The 20992-nt window shown below is 40.7% G+C and overlaps 1 protein-coding gene across 2 annotated transcripts; it reads left to right on the top strand.

Moving 5' to 3' along the window:
* The first annotated feature begins 124 nt into the window (after positions 1 to 124).
* CNOT7 (CCR4-NOT transcription complex subunit 7) lies at positions 125 to 19848 on the top strand. 2 transcript variants are annotated; one of them, XM_042470552.1, is made up of 7 exons: positions 125 to 261; positions 4785 to 4984; positions 5334 to 5527; positions 7642 to 7803; positions 11854 to 11998; positions 15506 to 15616; positions 18089 to 19848. In XM_042470552.1, exons 2-7 carry the CDS (start codon positions 4868 to 4870, stop codon positions 18215 to 18217), a joined length of 858 nt encoding a protein of 285 aa, XP_042326486.1. In that variant the 5' UTR covers positions 125 to 261; positions 4785 to 4867; the 3' UTR covers positions 18218 to 19848. The 2 variants fall into 2 exon arrangements, with proteins under 2 accessions (XP_042326486.1, XP_042326485.1); XM_042470551.1 differs by lacking the exon at positions 125 to 261 and adding an exon at positions 274 to 426.
* The last annotated feature ends 1144 nt before the right edge of the window (positions 19849 to 20992 follow it).

Genomic DNA, 20992 nt, shown 5'->3' with positions numbered 1-20992 from the left:
ATCACTAATCGCCTCCTCTCGATTGGCCGCCTCTCTCTCCCACTCCAGAGGGAAGGAGAAGGCACCCCCGCCCGCCTGAGCGCGCGCGCGCTGATGACGTAATGGCTTTGTGCGCTGGGCGGCGGCGGCAACAGCAGCAGCACCAGCTTTTCCCGCTTCGCCTCAACCACTCGCTGTCCTTATCGTTCTCGCCGCCGCCGCCTCCTCCTCCTCCTCGGCCCGCCCTCTTTTTTCCCACGTGAGCCACCGTACTCATTTCCGGTAGGTGACTGACGGTGCTTCCGGTTGGCGGCGCGTGTTCTGTGAGGCGCGCGGAGGAGGAGGGGTGTGGAGGGAGGCGAAAGAGGGAGCGGCGCTGGCGGTTCGGAAGCGGAGGAGGAGGAGGCGGCTCCTGATGCGAAGCTCCCGCTCTCCGGAGCTGGAGAGGTTAGAAGGAGGCGGGGGGCTCCCTCCACTGGGAGAGGCTGCATCCACACTGGAGAGATAACCCGGTTTGGAAGCGCTTTAACTCTTTCTGGCTCAAGGCTATGGAATTCTGGGAGTTGGAGTTTGTTGTGGGCCCAGAATTCCATAGCAAAGAGTCAGACAAAGAGTGAAAGCGCTGCACCAAATCTGCACTCCAGTCCTTAGGAGGCTTCTGGGAACTGAGGTCCAAAGCCTGTTAAAGAGCATGGAGTAGTAGCCAAATGCTTATCTGTCAACACTGGGCTTTGAAACCAAATGTAAGGTTGCAGTTTGGGGGTCAGACTAGATAGAAGGAATCATCATCATCATCATCCTAATAGTCTTCTCTGACTCTCGATGCCCCATACTAAGAACAGCGTACGCTGCGATAACACTCTCCCTCTTGTAAACGCTCCCTCTTGCTCTGAAGACAATCCTTGCCCAAGTGAGAAGCACTGACTCCTGTGACAGTAAACCAAAGAGGGAGGGGAGGGTATAAAAGAGGCTCCTTTTGGGAAAGAGATTTCCTGCTGAGCCCACTAGCCTTACTTCTGCAATAAAGACACCCTGGTCTCCTTGACTCCTTGCTCTCTGGTCCCGTTATTTCTGCTACAAGCCCAGTTGGGGGCCACTGATCTAGTATGTGCCCTCACTCTCTTTCTGCTGCTTCCCGCTTCCCCCACCATCGCTGCCTTTTCTAAGGAGTCCTGGCTTCTCGCGACGTGGACGAAACACGACAGCCTCAGTTAGGTCACCTTGGCTTCCAGGGAGAGTTCAGGCTTCATCTGTTCAAGGTTGTATCCTCATCACTCTTCTCCATCAACACATCTCAAAGGAGTATTCTTTCTCTCAGCTTTCTTCACTGTCCAGCTCTCTCATCCATGCATCTTGATGGGGAGTACAGTGGCTGATATGAATCTTAACTTTCGTGCTTAGCTATATGTCTTTGCTCTCTAGATCTTTCATAGCTGCCCTCCCAATTCCTAGCCGACTTCTGATTCTGTCCACAGTATCCTCATCACTCTTCTCCAGCTCCCATGAGTTGATTTTCTTTCTCTCAGCTTTCTGCACTGTCCAGCTCTCTCATCCACACATGGCGATGGGGAATATAATGACTTGAATGATCCTCACTTCAGTCTTCAGTTATATCTTTGCAGTTTAGGATATTGCCTAGTTCTTTCATGGCTTTCCTTCCCGATCCTAGTCATCTTCTAATTTCTAATGTTTGATCAAAGGTATGGGGACTCTTTGACTACTTCAAGTTTTTCATTATCTAGGATAAATCCTTGAAGATCTTGTCTGGTCATTATTTTCTGTTTTCTTCATCTTCAACATCAAGCCTACCTTGCTTGGCACGTCCCTCCCTGACCCTCTTCAGTTCTTCATTGGTTTTTGTATATAAGGAGTATATGAAACATAGGGGAACTTTTGTGTTTAGACTCATATCCAGGATAAGTCATTATGTACATAGATGCAAGTACATATCCCCAAAAATCTTAAGACCAGTTTGCATCTCTCTTCTGTATTCTCTGCAGCTTTTTCTGGTTCCATCCTTTAAAAACTGAGGGAAAACAATGTTTCTGTCAATATCAGGAAGAAACTACTTTGTAGTTTTTGTAGACGTGTATCCATCAAGTGGGTCCAAAAAGCTAATGCTGCAACTAAGGGGCTACACAGACCAGCATTATATACCAGCGTGGGGGCATAACGTACGAACGCTGGCCTCACACCAGGCACCCAACCACACAGTGAGGTGCAGCATTTAGACATACTGTGCCAAAGGAGTGCTGAAGAGCTGTGGCAACAGGGGCATCTTTTTGCTGGTGCTAAAAGGAGCAGCATTTTGCTGTTCCTTTTAGTGCCAGCAATGCTCTGGATCAGGGCTGCAGCATGCAGTTGTTGCAGCCTCCGGTCTGATGCTGAAAGGGACGCCGCTCCAAAGGGGTGGTCTGTCAAGTCCCTAATTTATTAGCGTTTTTAAAGCCCTTCGTTGCTCTGATAGATGAACAGCCTTCCCCTGTAGAAGCTGGAAAATTCAGAATATCTGGTTAGTGATATGAAGCTTTATATTATTTATGCCTGACTAGTATGTAACTTAGGCCCCATACAGACAGGCCAAAATAAAGCTGCTTAGGGACACTTTGAAGGTATGCTGTTCAAGTGATGCATGCGTTCCTAAGAGTTCGGAAGCCACACCAAAGCCATGCTTCAGCCTTTGACATGGCTTCCAGACTCTTAGGACGCATGCATCATTTAAACAGCATACCTTTAAAGTGTCCTGAAGCCGCTTTATTTTGGCCTGTCTGTATAGGCCCTTAGAAAGAGAGTCTCAGAAACCATGTGTGAGATTACTAGGCTTATTGGAAAGGTCTTGCTATGTTGGCTCCCAGTTTCTGGCAAGCTTGCTATGAGCAGTTCTGTTTTATTTAGAGTGTGGGTTTTTGTATGGTTCTGCAAATAGTTAAAAATGTGAGATTTGCAACAAATAATAAACACTGACTTTTTTGTCATGACAGATACATGACCAGATTAATAATGTGCTGGAAGGCTACGTTCATAGCTTCTTTGTAGAGCCACTGTGGTCAGTGGTTCTCAGATTGTGTGACTAAGTCCAAAACGTACTGCAGAAATAATCCAGTTTCAGACAGTTTTAACTACAGTACTCTGGCTCAGGGAATCCTGGGAATTGTAGTTTATTGTGGCACCAGAGCTCTCTGACAGAGAAGGTGCAACATTCCCCAGAATTCCCTAGCACTGACCAAGGGCAGTTAAAGCAATATCAAACTGTATTCTGTATGCTATCATTATCTCCTTTTTCTGTTTTTCTCTCTCATTAATTTTCAGTGCAATTTTTATATTACTTTTCTCGTTCTCTTGTGGTTTGTAGAAATGTATGACAGGAGATTATCTAAATTATAGAGCTGTTGCTCCTGTCATTTTTTTTTTCCTGGCCTACCCAGGAAGTGAGTAAGACTGTTTGCAAAAGCATCTAAAGCCTTTATTTTGATATGCATAACTTGCATGTTTCCTGAACTCTTAATCCAATTTCATTTTATTAGTACAGAGGACCCTCCACATTCGCTGGGGAAAAGGGTGCAGGCTCCCCATGAAAGTGGGAAACCCACAAAACAAAACAAAAAACTACTTCTTTTTTTAGGTGAGAGACTACCTCTCTAGGAATCTCTAGGTCCCCCATCCAACTCCATGGTCAACATCTAGCAGAAGTTGACCATAAAATTATACTAGAGGACCTGCAAATGCCTAGAGAAGTGTTCCCTCTAGGAATATGAAGATCTTCCAGGGTGGCCTCTGGTGGGAGATGACCGTAAAATTGCACTGGAGGACCTAGAGATTGCTAGAGAGAGCATGTTAACCAAATCAGCAAATAATCAAAGCTGCAAACGTGGAGGGTTGACTGTATTGTTGTATAAGCTGTGACCTTTAGTTCATGTCAGCCAGTTACTTAGCCTTCCTTTATTTCTGTATATCCTTAACTATAAGTCGAGAAATTTATGCTCAAAAATTGACCCTAAAATCCTGGGTCGACTTATATATGGCCCAATATGGTAATACTAGGCCTTGAAAGAAGCACCGCCCCATACCCTGCTCTCCCAGCCTTGGCAGTGGAGAGGTCAAGGGACAGAGAAGGAGGGAGGGAAGTGGTCTTTTCCTTTTATTTTGTCCTTTACATCCTTTCTTACTGCCCCTAAATTTTACCCTTGACTTACCCACGGCTCATATCAGAATCCATGGTTTTGGCCCCAAAACATTTCCTCAATTTATACATGAGGTCAACTTGTGCACGAGCACATACAGTATATGAACTAATACCTATAAAGGCTGGATGTAATTTTTTTAAACTTTAGTTTCAAATTTACTGGCATATGTTTCCCCAGATTTCCAGTGTTGCGCATCTGTTTATGTCATATATTTTCTAAGTTTAAGTTTTGTCTAATATTAAAAGTATTCATGCTACATTAATTTCACAACAATTTTAGTCCTATGTATTTTCTACTGAATTAGGTGGAATTTATAATCAGGAGAATCGCATAGAATTGCAATCTTAGACATTAATCCAATAGCTAAAGAATAATTGTTCATGCTTTGCCTGAAATAGTTCTCCCTTCTAATGATTAGCAGATCAATAGATGTATGTGGAAGAGTTAGCATAATGTATAAACCAATTTTTTTGTCTGTCAGCAAGACCAACAAATTCATCATACAGTATATAGTTAAAGTGCACTTCTGTAATTGTGACTTAATTTCTCATAGTGTTCAGATAATTTGATATTGTTGTGTTTATGATTCTGAAATATTTCTTCCCTAATTTGTCTTTTCAGATATATTACTAAACCATATTTTATGAAACTGACTTTTTGTCAAGTATACCTTTTTGATGCCTGGTATCTGAAACCTCCCAACTATGCCAGCAGCTACAGTAGATCACAGCCAAAGAATTTGTGAAGTTTGGGCTTGCAACCTGGATGAAGAGATGAAGAAAATTCGTCAAGTTATACGGAAGTTTAACTATGTTGCCATGGTATGATTTCGGGTTATTGATGCTTGAGCATGAATTTTTTTTTCTCAGCCATATGGAGGGGCTGTGGATGGTAGGGGCATGCTGTATTGAGTATTGCAACCACAAAATATTGCTATTAATTAAAAATATGAAAATGAAATATCATAGTTCATATAGACTGCAGCATCAAATTATGTTGCAGTTTTTCTTGGGGGACACCACAATGATGGAATTTAGTTCCCCTGCATGACCTAACTTTTGATGTCAGGAAGGCATTAAAGGGTCTTTGAAGCATCCAGATCACCCTCCTGCCAGTGTTTCCTCAACATACTTTGTATTTTACCATTCTACTTTTTGTTTAATTTCTCAGGACACAGAGTTTCCAGGTGTAGTTGCACGTCCTATTGGAGAATTCAGAAGCAATGCAGACTATCAGTATCAACTACTCCGTTGTAATGTGGACTTGTTAAAAATAATTCAGTTAGGGCTGACGTTCATGAATGAGCAAGGCGAATATCCTCCAGGAACTTCAACGTGGCAGTTTAATTTTAAATTTAATTTAACGTAAGTTCTAAATATGACTGCATCAATATTTAAACTTACAGTGTAACAAGAGTACATTTTAAAATCTTGATGGCTGTCATTGGTTTCAGTGTAATTTTATATCTCTGTTTACTGTAGGAGGAATGACAAATGCTGCTTTTATAAATTACTTCTTTTTCTTGTTTTATCAGTTTTTTTATATCCATTTTATAAAACCTCGCCGCAAAATTGAACTGGTTGTTGTTTGCATATGTTTGTGTGCCTAGCATGTGCATGGACAATTTAAATTTTAAACTATTGTAAAAGAATTATTTTTTGTCCAAGGAAGAATTGAATGTAAGGCTTCTTAGAGGCTACACAGACCACATAAAGAGTCAGCATCAGGGTGGAGTGGGACCTGACAACTGCACACCACCCATACCGACTCCACCCCGATGCCACTGTCATGCCGCCCGCCTGACCAGATGGTGGGCTATGTCATGCCGTTTCTGTGGTGCAGCATTTAGGCGTGCTGTGCCAAAGAAATAGGTAAAAGCTGCCACTGTGGTGGCAAGGGCGTCTTTTGGAGTTGTCAGATCGCTGGATGTGGGCCATGGCATGTGGTTGCTACATCCCCTATCCGGCGCACAAAGAGGTTGTGTGACGCTGCCCCTTTGGAGCCGTCTGTTTAGACCCTTAGATATCTTACCCATCCATACTTGTTCATGCTTCTCTGGTTACAGCTTGTTGATATTAGCAGAATTTATTTATTTATTTTTTTATTTTATTTTAGTTCTCCAGAAGGCTTTAAGGTGTCTGGGATTTTTGAAGGGATTGTTGCCAAACTGTTGTGTTTTGCAATGGATTTAAGCTACAAACTGGGCCATGTGATGCCTGTAGGCTGCACTTTTCCTACCCCCATCTTTATAATTTTTAAAAATCTGTATTGAGGAGGTTTGATTTGTTTTTGTTTTGTTTATGTCTCTAAATATTTGCCATTTAGGCCAGAGCCTTGAAACATTTTTGTATAGGTTTGCATGAAAAGATATCCAAGGTATGTTTACACACAGTATACACTTATTATTCTTATTAACTTTATATGTATCCAGCCTTTTCCCCAAGAGCACAACAGGCTAGTTTGTGCCTGATTACATTTCCTCCCATCACTTGAATAGCTATGGACTGATTGTGGGGTGTGTTGGGAACCTATGATCCACACTGCCTCTGCTGGTCTGGCTGCCCCAGTATCTTATACTAAGTAAATCAGTGGAACTTTATGTTCCACTAGCATTAACCAGGTTTTTGGTCGAAGCGTGCTACTCACAGAATCTTCCAGCTGCATGGCCAGTGGTCATGCTCTTTGGGCAGTGGATTAGCTTTTTCCAAGCTCTGATTAGACCTTGGTGAACTAAAGAACTACAAAGAACTTTGGACACTGAGCATTGCGTTAGATGGGCTGAATCTGAACTAAAGAATTGTAAAAGAACTTAACACATTGAACCGTTCTGAGGAGATACAAATGATAATACAATTGTAATAATAGAAGCTTCTGGGTCAGTGCACTTTGGAGAGTAGTCTTATACCGCAATTTTAAGCATGCTTCATTAGAATAACTATATTGGTTTTACTGAACTTTGGTTCTAAGTAAGTATGCTTAAGACTGAATCCCCAGTGCAGTGCATTTTAACTCAGAATTTCATTCCACCGAATTCACTAAGTGGTACAGCATTGCAGAACTGCTGATTTGACTACTCAGATTTGAGCTGATAAAAAGCTTTCCTTATATTACATGATAAAGTCAGTCCAGACTCTGCAGACTCAGGAGCCCCAGGCCATCCTGCTGATCCTTGATCATTAGTCCCTTCTATAGTTTCATGGTCATAGCAGTGGTGTGAGGGAAGGATTTTTCTGTCACAAACAGCATGTTGTGAGCCAGTGTCCCAGATACATGTTCTAAACTGTTAACATAAATTGCAGTGCTATAGTCATGGAATTCTGTGGGATTTTCATACACTGTTAAGTAGACTTGCATTCCAGGATTAACCTGTAACTCTTACCATAATTGGTGCTGTGCTGTTGGTTTAAAAATGTAATTTGTAGTTTGTGTTGGACTTTGCTTCTTCAAGTAACTTTTCCTTCCATATTGTTTTACATAGAGAAGACATGTATGCCCAGGATTCCATAGAGTTGCTGACTACATCTGGAATCCAATTCAAAAAACATGAGGAAGAAGGGATTGAAACTCAATACTTTGCTGAACTTCTTATGACATCGGGTGTAGTGCTATGTGAAGGGGTCAAGTGGCTTTCTTTTCATAGGTAAATGCACCACATAAAATAATTGTTTAAATTGTTGATTATGGTTATCTTTTTTTTTTTTAATGAAATGAAGAGAACATAATTATCCTGCTAGTCATGCTGGAACATCAGGACTAAAAGTGTTCTGGAAGCAGCAATATGATTTTGTTTTAAAGGCTTTACTGCTTTATAGTTATCTCTGAAGCTTATGCTTTGGCTCCAGTTGGGAACAAATGATCTGAATGTTAAAATGAGCCACTGAAGTATAAGCCTTGTAGAGAGGGAGCACTGTATTTTTCTATTTTGCTTTAACAGTTTCCCAGGTCAGAGGAAGGAACAGCCACATATCTCTGCCATTTGTGTACGCTTAGCAGGTAAATGGAAACTGGAATTAGTTGATTAACATCGTTGGAAGGCCCAAATTCAGTACAGCTCTGAAGACTCTTTGATAATGCTGGTAGGGTAAACATTGAACCTTCTATCTTAAACTGTAATTGCCAGATTTTGGAAGTTATTTTTTAAAGTTGCTGCATGGATTATCTCCTCATTTGATTCCAGCAGTACCAGTCCTTTGGTTTCGCCCAATGTCTCTCCTCCCTGAAAAACAGGAGAAGGATCTCCTAAAGGAAATGGTTGAAATCAACATTTGATAGATTTGGATTTTGGTCTTGATTTATGTAAGCTGTCCCTAATAGTTTGAGTTTTGCTGTGGTCTCTGTGGCACACAGCAAATACTATCTACTCCCACACAATTTAGTCATAAAACGAGGAATACTTGCTTTCTGGGTTGCTCCCTAATGGGTCTTAACTCTGAGGGAAATCTCTTTGGTCAGTTTGCTAAGTGCAAAATTTCTTACAGAAGCTCCCATATATACATGGGAGAACTTGCTGTGGAAGGTTGCTAGGAATGGTATTTATTGTAAAATCAGTCACTGAGTTCAAGGCTAGCTAGGGTTGATTGATGTGGTCCATCAAGCAATTCTGATACATGGGTTCCATGCATTAATTAAGAGGGCTTCCAACAGCTATCCCAGTCCTGGCTGTTGTGCCTATTATTCTTACGAACTTGTTAATGCCACTGGGGAGTGAGGATCAGTTTTAGGTGAAGACTCTGAATTCTGTTTAAACTGTGTTTGAATAGCTGGAAGAAACTGCAAGGCAAACTGTAATTATAGTTACTGTGTTTAGCTCTAGCACCTATCAGAGAAATGTTAAAATGTTTTGAGTTGAAATGTTGCTGTGTTAAAATATTAGAAATATTTAAATTACTTGAAACCTTTAAAATGGCTTTTCGCCAGGGTGTTCCCATTTATTCCTCCATTGTCTTTTTATTGCCTTCATACAGCCTTATGAACCAGAGATTTAGCCAATCTTAACTTTTTTTACTGCGCTTTGGATGTTATACAGTGTATCTTTACTGAATGATAACGTGCATTTTTAACCAAGCCCGTTTTGTTTCTCTGTGTTCCTTTAGAAGCACAATTTTTTGTTCCAAGGGATCTTGGGGCTGATGTAGTTGAGGGTTGGAAATCTTGCTCAGGTCACTTGTGGTTTTCAGGTCTGCCAGGAAAAGATCAGCAAAAAAAGATCTTGGGGTGGTGGTGTTGCATTAACACCACCTTCATGTTGCCTTCAAGTCATTTCTGACTTACGATGACCCTAAAGTGAACCTATCATGGGGTTTTCTTGGGGACCTTTGTTCAGAAGGGGGTTGCTTTTGCCTCCCTCTGAGGCCATGAGCACTGTAGTTCAGTGCTCAAACTACCGCACCATGCTGGGTCTCATGCGGGCACATTTACTCAGAAGTAAATCCTATTGCAATTCAGTTTGTCTTATTCCTTTACTGAGTTTGTACCATTACTCTATGATGAGGATGCTTATATGAAAACATAAGCCTTCAGCTATGAGTATAGTACGCTGGCAGTACTAAAATTTTATCATGTGACACTAATTGCTCTATGCGTCTGGTGGGAGACTGAATAGTGTTACTCAACTGGGTATTCACATAATACCAGAGAAAAAAGACAGATTGAAATATTTTAACATGAAGGATGAATGATACCTATTTGCATTTTTATGTTTCAGCCGCAGTTTTTTTGGTGAGGAAAAGTTAATTACTAAGCATGTATTTATATCGCACTATCAGTGTACATGGTGCTTTAGAGTAAAACAACTAGAAACAATTGGGTTCTGCAAAAGGCGTACAATTTAAAATATACGTGTATATACAAATACACAGACAAAAGGAAGCAATAATAAAACATAAAACTGTACAATTGCAAAAGAAATTATCCAGGTAAGCTAAAATATACAGTGGGCCTTTGTTATACGCTGGGGTTTGGTTCCAAGATCCCCCGTGGATAACAAAATCGTGTATGCTCAAGTCCCATTAAATATAATGACATAGCAAAATGGTGTCCCTTAAAAAAAATGGAAAATCAAGGTTTAATATTTGAAATTTATACTTTTTTTGAACATTTTCAAACCGTGGATGCTTGAATCCATGTATAAAAAATCTGTATATAAGAAGGACCAACTGTATATATAATATAAAACAAACTGATTAGTACATATACTCAAACATGCAAGATTATAAAGCAATATCAAATTAAAATTCCAAAGCTTTGGAAATAAAAGATATATATCTTTTATGAGATCAGGAGTGCTATATCTAAATGTTTGGAGGAGTGGGAAATTACTATAATACAGTACTATAAAATACCTGGGTATAAATGGTATCAAAGCAAATAACTGCTTTAAGGTGCTATTAAGGTATAATGGAAAACAAAACTTGTCAGTTGTATAGAAAGGGAGGCATGCCCCTGTTAAAAATATTTACTGATGGTAGCTCTGGACATACAGTTGATTACTGTATAATTTTAAATCATGGAAAAATTATAGAGCTATTTAATAAAAAATAATTTGGAACCAATGTATAGCTTGGCTTAATGCTTTCAAAAGAACATATCTTCCACTTAAAAATGATTTTTTTTGGCATCTCTTTCTCTGTCTCTGATTCTCTCTCTGTGTATATGTATAAATGTCAACTGTGGTAAGAAAAATGCAAGAATTATTGGTAGCAAATTAAAGACATTTGAGTTGTGGGAGGGGACAGATTTGAGTTGTGTTCACAAATGGAAAACCAAATTTTATTGTTCTTTTTGTTTTTCTGCTTTCTTTTGGTTTTGTTGTTTTTGGTGAGCTCAAGGTTGTTGGGCATATTTGTCCTGGTGAGCCTACTTGATAATTGACAAACCTTCCATATTACTTCACAATGTAATGAAGGGGCAAAACAGATGGGGCAGTGGGGGTGGCTCGAAGTTGCCCCTCCTGAAGGCAGATTGGGGCCGCGGTGAACACACGCCTCGGCCCTAATCCACCTTGAAGCTGGCCAAAAAAGGAGTGGAAAAGATAAGATAAAAGATATAAAAGATAAGGCAGCTTTTCCCATTCTGCTGCAGCCCCATGGCAGCTTCAAGCTGCTCCAGTGGCATGCAGCGTATAAATGCTATGCCTCCGGGGTTGCTTGAAGCTGTCGACATGTAGGCAGCCACCCAACGTCCGGGCATCATCGCAGTGTGTGGCATCAAAATGCTGCACTCCAATGACTACTGTTTGGGAGTTTGGGCCCGAAGATTCTGTGACTCATAATACATTGTTCCCCTTTCCCCCTATATACCTTTTAAAAGCTGTCTTTACCTGATGCAGAAATTTGTGCTGAAAATTTTGTGTATTTTCGGTTGGCCTAATGAGGTATTATTACCACAATGTGGCCTTCTGAATTTATTATTATGGTTAACGTGTGTACTCTGTGTTTAAATGGAGCATATGCATTTTCCTTCTGAGTGAGAGAGGCTCACATAAATGTTTTACAATTTTACTCATGTAATACGATTTTCTAACAGTACCTTCCCCATGTTGGAAGGCATGCACATGGAGAAAAACAGAGAGAAGTAATCTGGGGATGCTTATTGGTCTTACAGTTCTTGTTTGAAAGGAAGGATCTTGTAGAATAATTACCTGCTTAATTGACGATATTTTTGTTTCGTTTCATTTATGATTGCTTTGCAGTGGCTACGACTTTGGATATCTGATAAAGATCTTGACGAATTCCAATTTACCTGAAGAAGAGCTGGACTTCTTTGAGATACTGAGATTGTTTTTCCCTGTCATTTATGATGTGAAGTACCTTATGAAGAGTTGCAAAAATCTCAAGGTAAATAGACTGATGCATTCTGCAGAGACTGAACAGTATTTTTAAACTGTTGCAATTAGGCTTATTCTCACAGAGAAATTGGTGCACTGAGAAATTTTCATTGAAACCTGGAGCTTGAATCCTATTAGTAGTTGCAACTAGAGCAAACCGATTTAATCAGTTGTTGAGTGGTAAGCCAACACTAATGTATATCCCACTGATTTTGTAGGTCTACTCTAGTTAAAGCCAACAATGGGATTGAGAGCTAGGTGTCCAGGGAAGGCTACAGGCCTAGCCTTGAGATTCTCATTTTTTAAATGTGGAGAAACATTCCCACAGCTCAGACAGGGTTTCCACCTTGGCAGGAACCAAGCTTTTGTCAATCTAGCAATTTGCTGTTTGAAAGGGAGCTGATGCACATGCCAGATAGAGGTAGGCAACTGCACGCCACAGCCCTGATCAGGCGTTTTTCCAGCGCAAAAAAGCGGCAAAATTCTGCTACTTTTTGTGTTGGAAAGAAGGCCCCCCTTCATGCGGCGTCTAATCCCTGCACTGCAGGAGCGTTCCCACCCTGCCCGTCTTCTGGTTGGGCGGCTGGTGAGACTCCAGCTTGGGGGCAGAGTCGGAGCATGCGGCATGCAGTCACCATGCCCCCACACCACTCCCAAATTGGCTCTTACTGCCAGTCTGCTTTCCCCCTTAAGTGAGGTTAAAGGATGCAGCTAGTTCATGAAACAAGGAGTCAGCTGTATATGATCAAAGGCATCTGAGCATGTCAACAAATACAGGGTGGGGTTTGTTTTGCTGAGAAGCCAGTTGGGCTACTAACTGGCTTGTTCTGTTAGGCATAACATTTGGAGACGCTTGTTGGACTGGAGGACAAATGCACGCTGGAAAAGAAGGCGTGAAAGGAAGAACAGCAAAGTGGATTTACTGCTCCTGTGGTGTTAACAGACTTAAGAAAAGCTTCCTGCAATACAGACTGCCACTGAATTTAAAAGTGCAGAACTCATCTGAGGCAAGGGATAGTTTAGTATTGTGAAGAAAAACAACATGGGTTCTTTTGAGCAAAGAAGCCAAGATAAACTGGATGGTGATATGCAGTGTTGTTAAGCCTTTGCTAAAGAGTATGGTTACCCTTGATGATATTACTCAGCCAGTGATGAAAAAGGTGGTTGAGACACTTTTCCTTGTAGTCAAAATTATGAATTGCTTTTTTGCAATGAATATTACATACATTTGAAGATAGGGAAGCAGATGTTGAAAATCCAGGTAAACCTGAAGACTTTTTGGGATGGGTAAGTTCCTGCTTTACTGATGTAATCACTTTAATAAGACATTATGCCCATTCAGTAGAGTAATCTCAGAGAAAAAGATTGTTGGATAGTGGCAGTGTTTTACATTTTGCATGATGAATGTTACCCCCACCATCTGAATTAACTAGAATTCTGTGGCCATGTCATTACATCCTTAATGAGATTTAAACTGAATGTTGTTTCAAATACCAATTTCATAATGTGAGCTGGGCATTGTTCTATGTGCATGTCAGCAAACCTCTGTAGTTCAACTAAATTGCCTTTGCCATTTGTTCTTGTTATGTGCTGAAAAATAAAATAATATTTGACTTTTGGAATCAATTGGACTATGTGTTTATTAAATTTTTCGTAAGGACAGAATTTGTGGAAGAGGTGACATGAAGGCATTTAAGCTGCAGTGAAGAAGATGCACAAGAATAGCATTTTAAAGCAAAGCTATCTCTGCAGTTTAAAAAGAAAATCCAAGGATCCTCAGTTTTTCTGTACAGCTGCTTCTAAGATATACTGGTGTAATTCCTCTTTCACAAGGATAAACCACATCTGCCCATACATTGCCCACCTGGGCTCTACCTATTACTGTCTTTCTTTTGGCTTCATTCTCACCCTCGTGCTGGCACTGTGAAAGATGTTATAAGTCTAGTGAACTTCTACATAAAAGGAGGGTAGAGGCTATATATTTGTTTATAGTTTAATTATTTTATGTGATGTTTTAATTGTTTTATTGTAATACTTTTTTTTAAAAGGAGTTTTTATTTGTGGGCCGCCTTGGGATCCTTTCTAGGAGATGGCACAGAAATTAATTAAACAAATAATAATAAAATAAATACCTAGAAGCATGTATATTCCAAGGTCTGTCCAGAGCACCCAAGAACTTTCTTGGCAATTCTGGTCTATGATCACACACAATAACTGTGATGAGGGGAGTCCCATTGGATCTAGATGGCAATACTGAGAAGGCTGTTTACACATCGTGCCTATATTCCCGATTTATTTAATAGCTAGATTTCTGGTTGTGAATACACGAGATCAGTCTAATCCACATGTGGAAGTATAAAAAACCCTCAAAATCACCAGAGAGCATGATGTGGAAGATAAATTGACTACACTGGCTTATACACCTTCTGTATGCATTGTGTAATGTTTATGCTGATGTGGGTTGAAGAATATGATACATATTTCTCCTAATTTCGAATGGGCTGCTTATAAAATTAAGAAATAACCACTGGGTTTGTTAAATATACCTCCTATACTTTGATCCTATATTAGTGGAATGATAGAGCTTTTTGCCTAGAATCCAAAAATAAGCTTGAGGGTTTTCATTTTTGAAACGAGACCTTTTCTTGATGTCTAAGTCTTAAAATATTAAAAGGAAAAATCCTGAATTTAGATGGTGGTGAGGAGTGGCTTCTTCTGGTTTGGGTAACATTTTAATGGCAATACATGTTAAAGTTTTTGCAGCTCTTAGGTCTTTTGTATCTTCTTTAAATTTCCCAGCTCTGAAGAATCATAGAGTTGGAAGAGATCACAAGGGCCATCCAGTCCAACCCCCTGCCATGTAGGAACTCTCAATCAAAGCATCCTTGACAGATGGCCATCCAGCCTCTGTTTAAAGACCTCTAAACAAGGGAGTTTAGGTATTTTTCTTGCAGCCCTGGAGGAGTATGTGCTACATTGCCAGACCTGAAAATGCTGTCAATGTCATGACTGGGCAGAGCACCAGAAACATCTGTGTAGAGGCGGTATCATGCTGCTCAAGTTACACAACTGGTGTCATATCCAGTTGGTTGCTTCCGCAATGGCAGCTAGTAAATTGGTAGCCCTCTGTCGAGATGGTGCATTTGGTTCTTTGCCATCACAGTTTCCCACTATTACTCAACCAAAGACCATAATAGGAAAAATTGAAGCAACATTTGAAATGGCTTAGTACGTCTTGATTCTGACATGAGCCATGTACCACTTCAAAAATTGATCTTATTTAGAGTATAATTTGTGTGGCATGAAATGTAATATAGCAATACAAATAAATAAATGGGATTTGAAAGCTTTTGCTTTTCAAAGATGTGTAAATTTAGCTATAATAGTTGTGTGCATTTCTCCTTCTTTCACAAACCTCTTTTAACAGATAAATGGGATGTATTTCTTTGGCTGCTGTTCCATTACCTTGATGTCATATCTTGAAATCTTCTGATTATGCAGCAATGTTTTCTTTCAGGGTGGATTGCAAGAAGTTGCTGAGCAGTTAGAGTTGGAAAGGATAGGCCCACAGCATCAGGCAGGATCTGACTCTCTGTTAACGGGAATGGCCTTCTTCAAAATGAGAGAGGTAGGTGTGATTTTTAATATGTTGGAAGACATTGTCATTTACAGTTGGCTCTTCCTTTATGTGGGGCATCTGTTCCGGGCCCTTCCCCCCGCGTAAAAGAAAAAACGCATAAGCTTGAGCCTCATTGGAAGTAATGGCCATGCGCTCTTCCAGGGCGTGCAAGGCTTTTTGTGGTGTGGCTTCCAGCATATGCTGGAAGCTGCATATGAAGCACCTGCGTATGACGTGGGTGCACTGTATATGCATTGTCATCTTAAAGGTAAAGGTATTTCCTGTTGACAAGGTTGTTGTGTCCAGCCATAGGGGGCAGTACTTATCTCTGTTACTAAGCTGAAGAGCCAGCGTTGTCAGAGACTACAGTCCGTCCTCGCCTTACGCGGGGGATCCGTTCCGGATCCCTCCGTGTAAGGCGAATTCCGCCTATGCTCGAGCCCCATTGGAAACAATGGGGCTCGTGTGCGGGTGCATGCACCCATTCAATTGAATGGGACGCGCCGCCCCTTCTGCCCCGCGCGCGTGCCGCAGCTTGAGCGCATATGCTCAAGGCTGCGTATGGCGCGGGCGCACTGTACTCTGTGATCATGTGGCCAGCTGTTTACCTTCCCATTGGAGTGGTACCTATTTATCTACTTGCATTTGCATGTTTCAAACTGCTAGGTTGGCAGAGGCTGGGACTATTGATGGGAGCTTACTCTTATCACGTAGCACCCGGGCCTTGAACTGCCAACCTACCGATTTTGCAATCAACAGACAGTGTCTTAACCACTTGAGCCACCACATATAAAACTCATATAAAACTGCAAAATCAAGGTTTGCTTTTTGGAAAAGAATACACACACACACATATATATACACACACACCTCAAGAAGTAGATGGTTGAACGTGTGGATAAGGAATCCTTGAATACAGAGGGCTGTGACTGTATTAGTCAGGAACACTAATTATTTGAGTCAGGAGGTTCAGCTTGTTTTTGGAGTGTCACTTGCCTTGAAGGAAGTGGCACAGTTTTTCTTTAGGGGTGGCAGAGTGGGGATGCCCCTAGATCCTTGCTTACTTGGAAACAGAAATGGTGGCAAGGTGACATGACTGTCTTAACGTTTTTCATCTTACGGGCAACTGTAGCCTTTGTTTGAGGGATTTTATTTCAGTCACTCTTGTTGATTTACTCTAGACTGGCATGTAGTACACTCTACATGGGACTCCTCCTCGAAGATAGTCAGAAAGCTGCACAGTCCAAATGTGGCAACCAGCCTATTATCGTGGCCGTTACAGATGCCAAAATAAAGCTGCTTCAGGTCTCTTTGGAGGTATGCTATTTAAATGATGCAGAGTCCGGAGGTCGCGCCAAAGCCACACTCCATTCCTAAGCACTGGAGTGCAGCTTTGGTGCAGCTTCTGGATTCTAGGATGCATGCATCATTTAAACAGCATACCTCCAAAGAGAACCCCGAACAGCTGTAATTTTGGCAGTCTGTAACAGGCCTGTGTTAGCATATTAACAAATATTACTGATCTCCCTTTGGTCTCCAGACTATTAATCCAAAATTGCAGTTTTAGTCTTTGAAATTCTGGACAGATGAGGAGCCAGTTACCTTAAAGGCAATTTGTTTTCATGGATTCCTGTCAGAATCTTATTTTTGGGTCCATTTCAAGAAGGAAGTTTGCACAGAAGGTAGGGTCTATTTGTTTGCTAAAATTAATCAGGTTACCACTGTGTTTTGTTCACCATACATTGAAAACACTTATGTTTCTTTGGGACTTTAATGTGCAACACATAGTTTTATTACTGTTTCACTTCATAACATTCCGTACTCCTGCTGCTGTTAGGTTTTTGCTTTTTGGGTCATTAAGGCGGGTTACACATCGCCATTAAAGTACGCGTGGAGCGTGTACTAGGGATAGGGAGGTGCGGTGCTTCCGCACCTCCCTAACCCTAATACGCGCTCTGCGTGTAAAAAATGACGGCGGCCGTTCCAGACGGCCGCCGCCATTTTTAAGTAGCGGACGCTGTGCTTCCGCACTGTCTTGGCGGCTATGACGCCGCGAGTGCACCAGCGGTGCTTCGCAGCGTTATAGCCGTGCCGCGAGGAGCTCCATTTTTGCAACGCGAGGGAGTCGCGCAGTTTGCACGCAGCGGCTCCCTTGCGCAGCAAAGAGCAGTGCCAGCAGACCGCCGTATTTCTGCGGTCTGTAAAGAGCCCAAGTTTGTATTATCATTGCTTTAAATTTCAGTTCCTGTATTTGTACTTACTCTGGTAGGTATGTTACTGTTCTATGATTCTGGTGCATGTTGCTAATGGTACTTTGTTACTGATTAAAGCCACTGGTTTCCATAGTCTGGGAGATGTTTTATTATGCTTAGATTTATTTTTGCTTGGCGGGAATAGAAGTCATATATTGTCACATGCAGGTTTTTTTAAATTACTATTGAAATAAAGGCCAATAATGATACGTTTTAAATTTTGTTTCAGATGTTCTTCGAAGATCACATTGACGATGCCAAATACTGTGGTCATTTATATGGTCTTGGTTCAGGATCATCTTATGTACAGAACGGGACAGGAAATGCATATGAAGAAGAAGCCAACAAGCAATCATGACATGAAATTGAAAACCACTTTTTCTGAGCTCCACCTGCTTGTACATAGGTTTTATCTCTGACTGAATCCCTTGGACAATAAGGCATTCTTTTCCTCTTGTTATCAGCACACTTTTTTCTGCATTTGTACCTACTAAACTTGACTGTTCCTATCCCAGTTTTTTGACCTTGATGTGTAGGCATTTCTGGGTGAACTGTGGCCTTGTACTTTGCCCAACTGTACATAAGCACATGTAGGAGCAGTGTGGCAGATAGAAGAGGAAAGCAAAAATGATAATGAAATTTCTGGTAAACTTTAATTGGTCTTAGCATTGGTTTATTATCTTCCCCACCCATTTTCTTAAACTTGAACTAGCACTGATTGATATTTATCCCAGTGTACAGGAGTTTTAGCTATTCAAGATTGTGGACCATCACATTTGCACTTTAGAAGAGTGACTCACAGTCAGATCCTCTTGTTTTATCTGAAGTTCTGGTTTTCCTTCCTTGACCGAAACAAATCTGCCAGCCTATGGTTTTTCACCACTCCCCACATCAGTTTCAAATCCACTGAAGAAAAGCACACTCATTGTATAATTTCTGTTCAAAACTACTGAAATCTTAGCAGCTGCTCTTGTATCTAAACTGGTGCCTGGTCTTCCAAGTGTGTCCTGCACACACCAAGTTGTAATTGGCTTGCCAGTTTAATACTGCTTTGTGATGGAAATAGTTAGATGGAGCTGTGAGGAATCACTCTTCTGTACTCTCCGCTGAACTGAGGCTCTCATGTAGCATCTGATACATGTTCCTGATCAGTTCTCCATGGAGTATGTTTAGGAGAAAATCTTCATGGATCCATCCCCCCAATCTCTAAAAACAAGATTTAGAGCTATCAGGAAAGTTTCTGTGCCCATGTTTAGTTTTGTCTGATCAGACTTAATCAAAAGGATGGAAATTGCAGTTAGATTAACAAGTTGTGCTAACTGTGGATCCATTTTCTCATACCTGTTCCAGCAAGCTATGCCCCACAATACTTTCTATTTTAAAATCTTATTTATTCTTTACTTGAGTAGATGAACACAACTCAGTTTAAGAATGAGTTCCAAAGATTTGAAGTCAACTTGATATAGAGCCAAATAGAAAAGGAAAATAGGAATGTCCTTTTCTGGAGCAACTACAAAGGACATTTGTTGTAAAACAACAAATATGTTTGTACCTAATAAAGTTACCCAAGACTTATAAGGCTAGCTTATTTTTTGAGTCTATCTCAGCAATATATTTTATAAATACCTTGTTTTATTAAAGGACCACAAATACTTTCCTCACCATGCAGAGCATGCTCATACAAAGCAGTTGTGCAGGAAGACTTTAACTGATATTGAATAGCTAAAACCTAAACTGAAATGATGGAGTGCCTGTAACTGCATTTTGTATATCATCTACACTGAAAATCAGTTGGGAGTAAATCTTAGCAATGTTGAGCAAGTTGATCTGTTTACCATGTACTTTAACTTGTTTTCCTTTTTTTTTTCCTCATGAAGTTACAATGATGTAACTGGGTGGTCCTTTTTAAAGAAAAATAATACATTTGCATAAGAGGGTATTTGTTTTTAAAGCTTTTGTAAATAAAGGCTTCAAACATGTTTTCTTATATATCTACAGACTTGTGGTTTGCTTCTGAAACCTGTTGACATGTCTGTTTATCCATACCCCCTGGAGCATTTCTTACCTGCAATTACATATTCCATTCTACTGTGTGTGTTTTTCCATTCCACATGCAATGGACTGATCATTTAAGCTGCTGCAAGATTTACACTTATCACATAACTGTTCAGCTTCTGGAGCAAGTTTGAAAACTCCCCCCTCCCCCTGAAACCAGTTGCTTGACTGGTTGGCTGTTCATATTTAAGAATTCTGTAGTATGTATACCAGAGCAATAAGGAATGGAATGGAATCCAAAACCCTTGTAAGGGCAGGAAGGTCTTGTGCCATGCTCACTGTTGCAATAATTTGTCCTAAAGTGTTGGTTATTTGAGGAGGGCAAGATGTCTGAAATGCAGTATCAAGTAAGTAAGTGTTTGTGAACTAATGCAAACTGTTTGGAGGGTTGCATCCCACCCACAGGTCCTAGTTTTGCTCCTGGTAGTTTCGGAAGAGGTGGAAAAGAAACCTGGCTAGTACTAGATCTCCATTACAAGCACACTTATTTTGTTGTCAGTGTTCTCAAAAAGGATCTTTTTCCTGTAGTTTTGGTGGTGCTGGGATATTTGCAACATTTCATTCAGGTACCTTGGCTAAGGTCTGCACGCAGTATTCAAATGTACCAATCCCGGTTAAAAGGACACAGTGTGTGTACTTTATTATTATTATTTTTAAAATGGTCACTTCTGTATCGGCCAAATTTTTTCAGTGAAGGGCACATGTGCTTTTCTCATATCTTTATTGATTTTCTCTCTAGATAGGTAACTTGTTGGCCTTCAAATAATGTTCAGTTGTAGGTTTTATCGCCCCTCAGCTATCCAAACGCCCCCCTTTTCTAATAAATATCTATGTGCTTGTAAATGTAGCTTTTTGATGATCAAAGCAAAATACACTTGTCCCTTGGTCTTTCGTGAACAAGTGCCGAGGGACAAAATGGCATGTGCACAAGCATAGCGTGCAGCCATTCAAGCCAACAGGGCTTGAATACTTGTGATTCCCCCGCAAAAACAGAGGGGCAGCTGTATTCCAAATCAGAATTGTACATTAAGCTCAGAAAACAGCACATGAATTGCTTGTTCCAACTCAATTATTTTTT

This window comes from Sceloporus undulatus, chromosome 5 (genome assembly GCF_019175285.1).
Source record: "Sceloporus undulatus isolate JIND9_A2432 ecotype Alabama chromosome 5, SceUnd_v1.1, whole genome shotgun sequence".
In the NCBI taxonomy this organism is placed as follows: domain Eukaryota; kingdom Metazoa; phylum Chordata; class Lepidosauria; order Squamata; family Phrynosomatidae; genus Sceloporus; species Sceloporus undulatus.
The sequence above is the reverse complement of the archived record's forward strand: the minus strand, read 5'-3'. Positions and strand labels throughout refer to the sequence as shown.

Excerpts from the sequence above, each read along its gene's own strand:
- CNOT7 (XM_042470552.1), top strand. The coding sequence starts at position 4,868 with ATGCCAGCAGCTACAGTAGATCACAGCCAAAGAATTTGTGAAGTTTGG. Across the intron at positions 11,999-15,505 it reads AGAGTTGCAAAAATCTCAAG|GGTGGATTGCAAGAAGTTGC; the intron begins GTAAATAGACTG and ends GTTTTCTTTCAG. Across the intron at positions 15,617-18,088 it reads CCTTCTTCAAAATGAGAGAG|ATGTTCTTCGAAGATCACAT; the intron begins GTAGGTGTGATT and ends ATTTTGTTTCAG.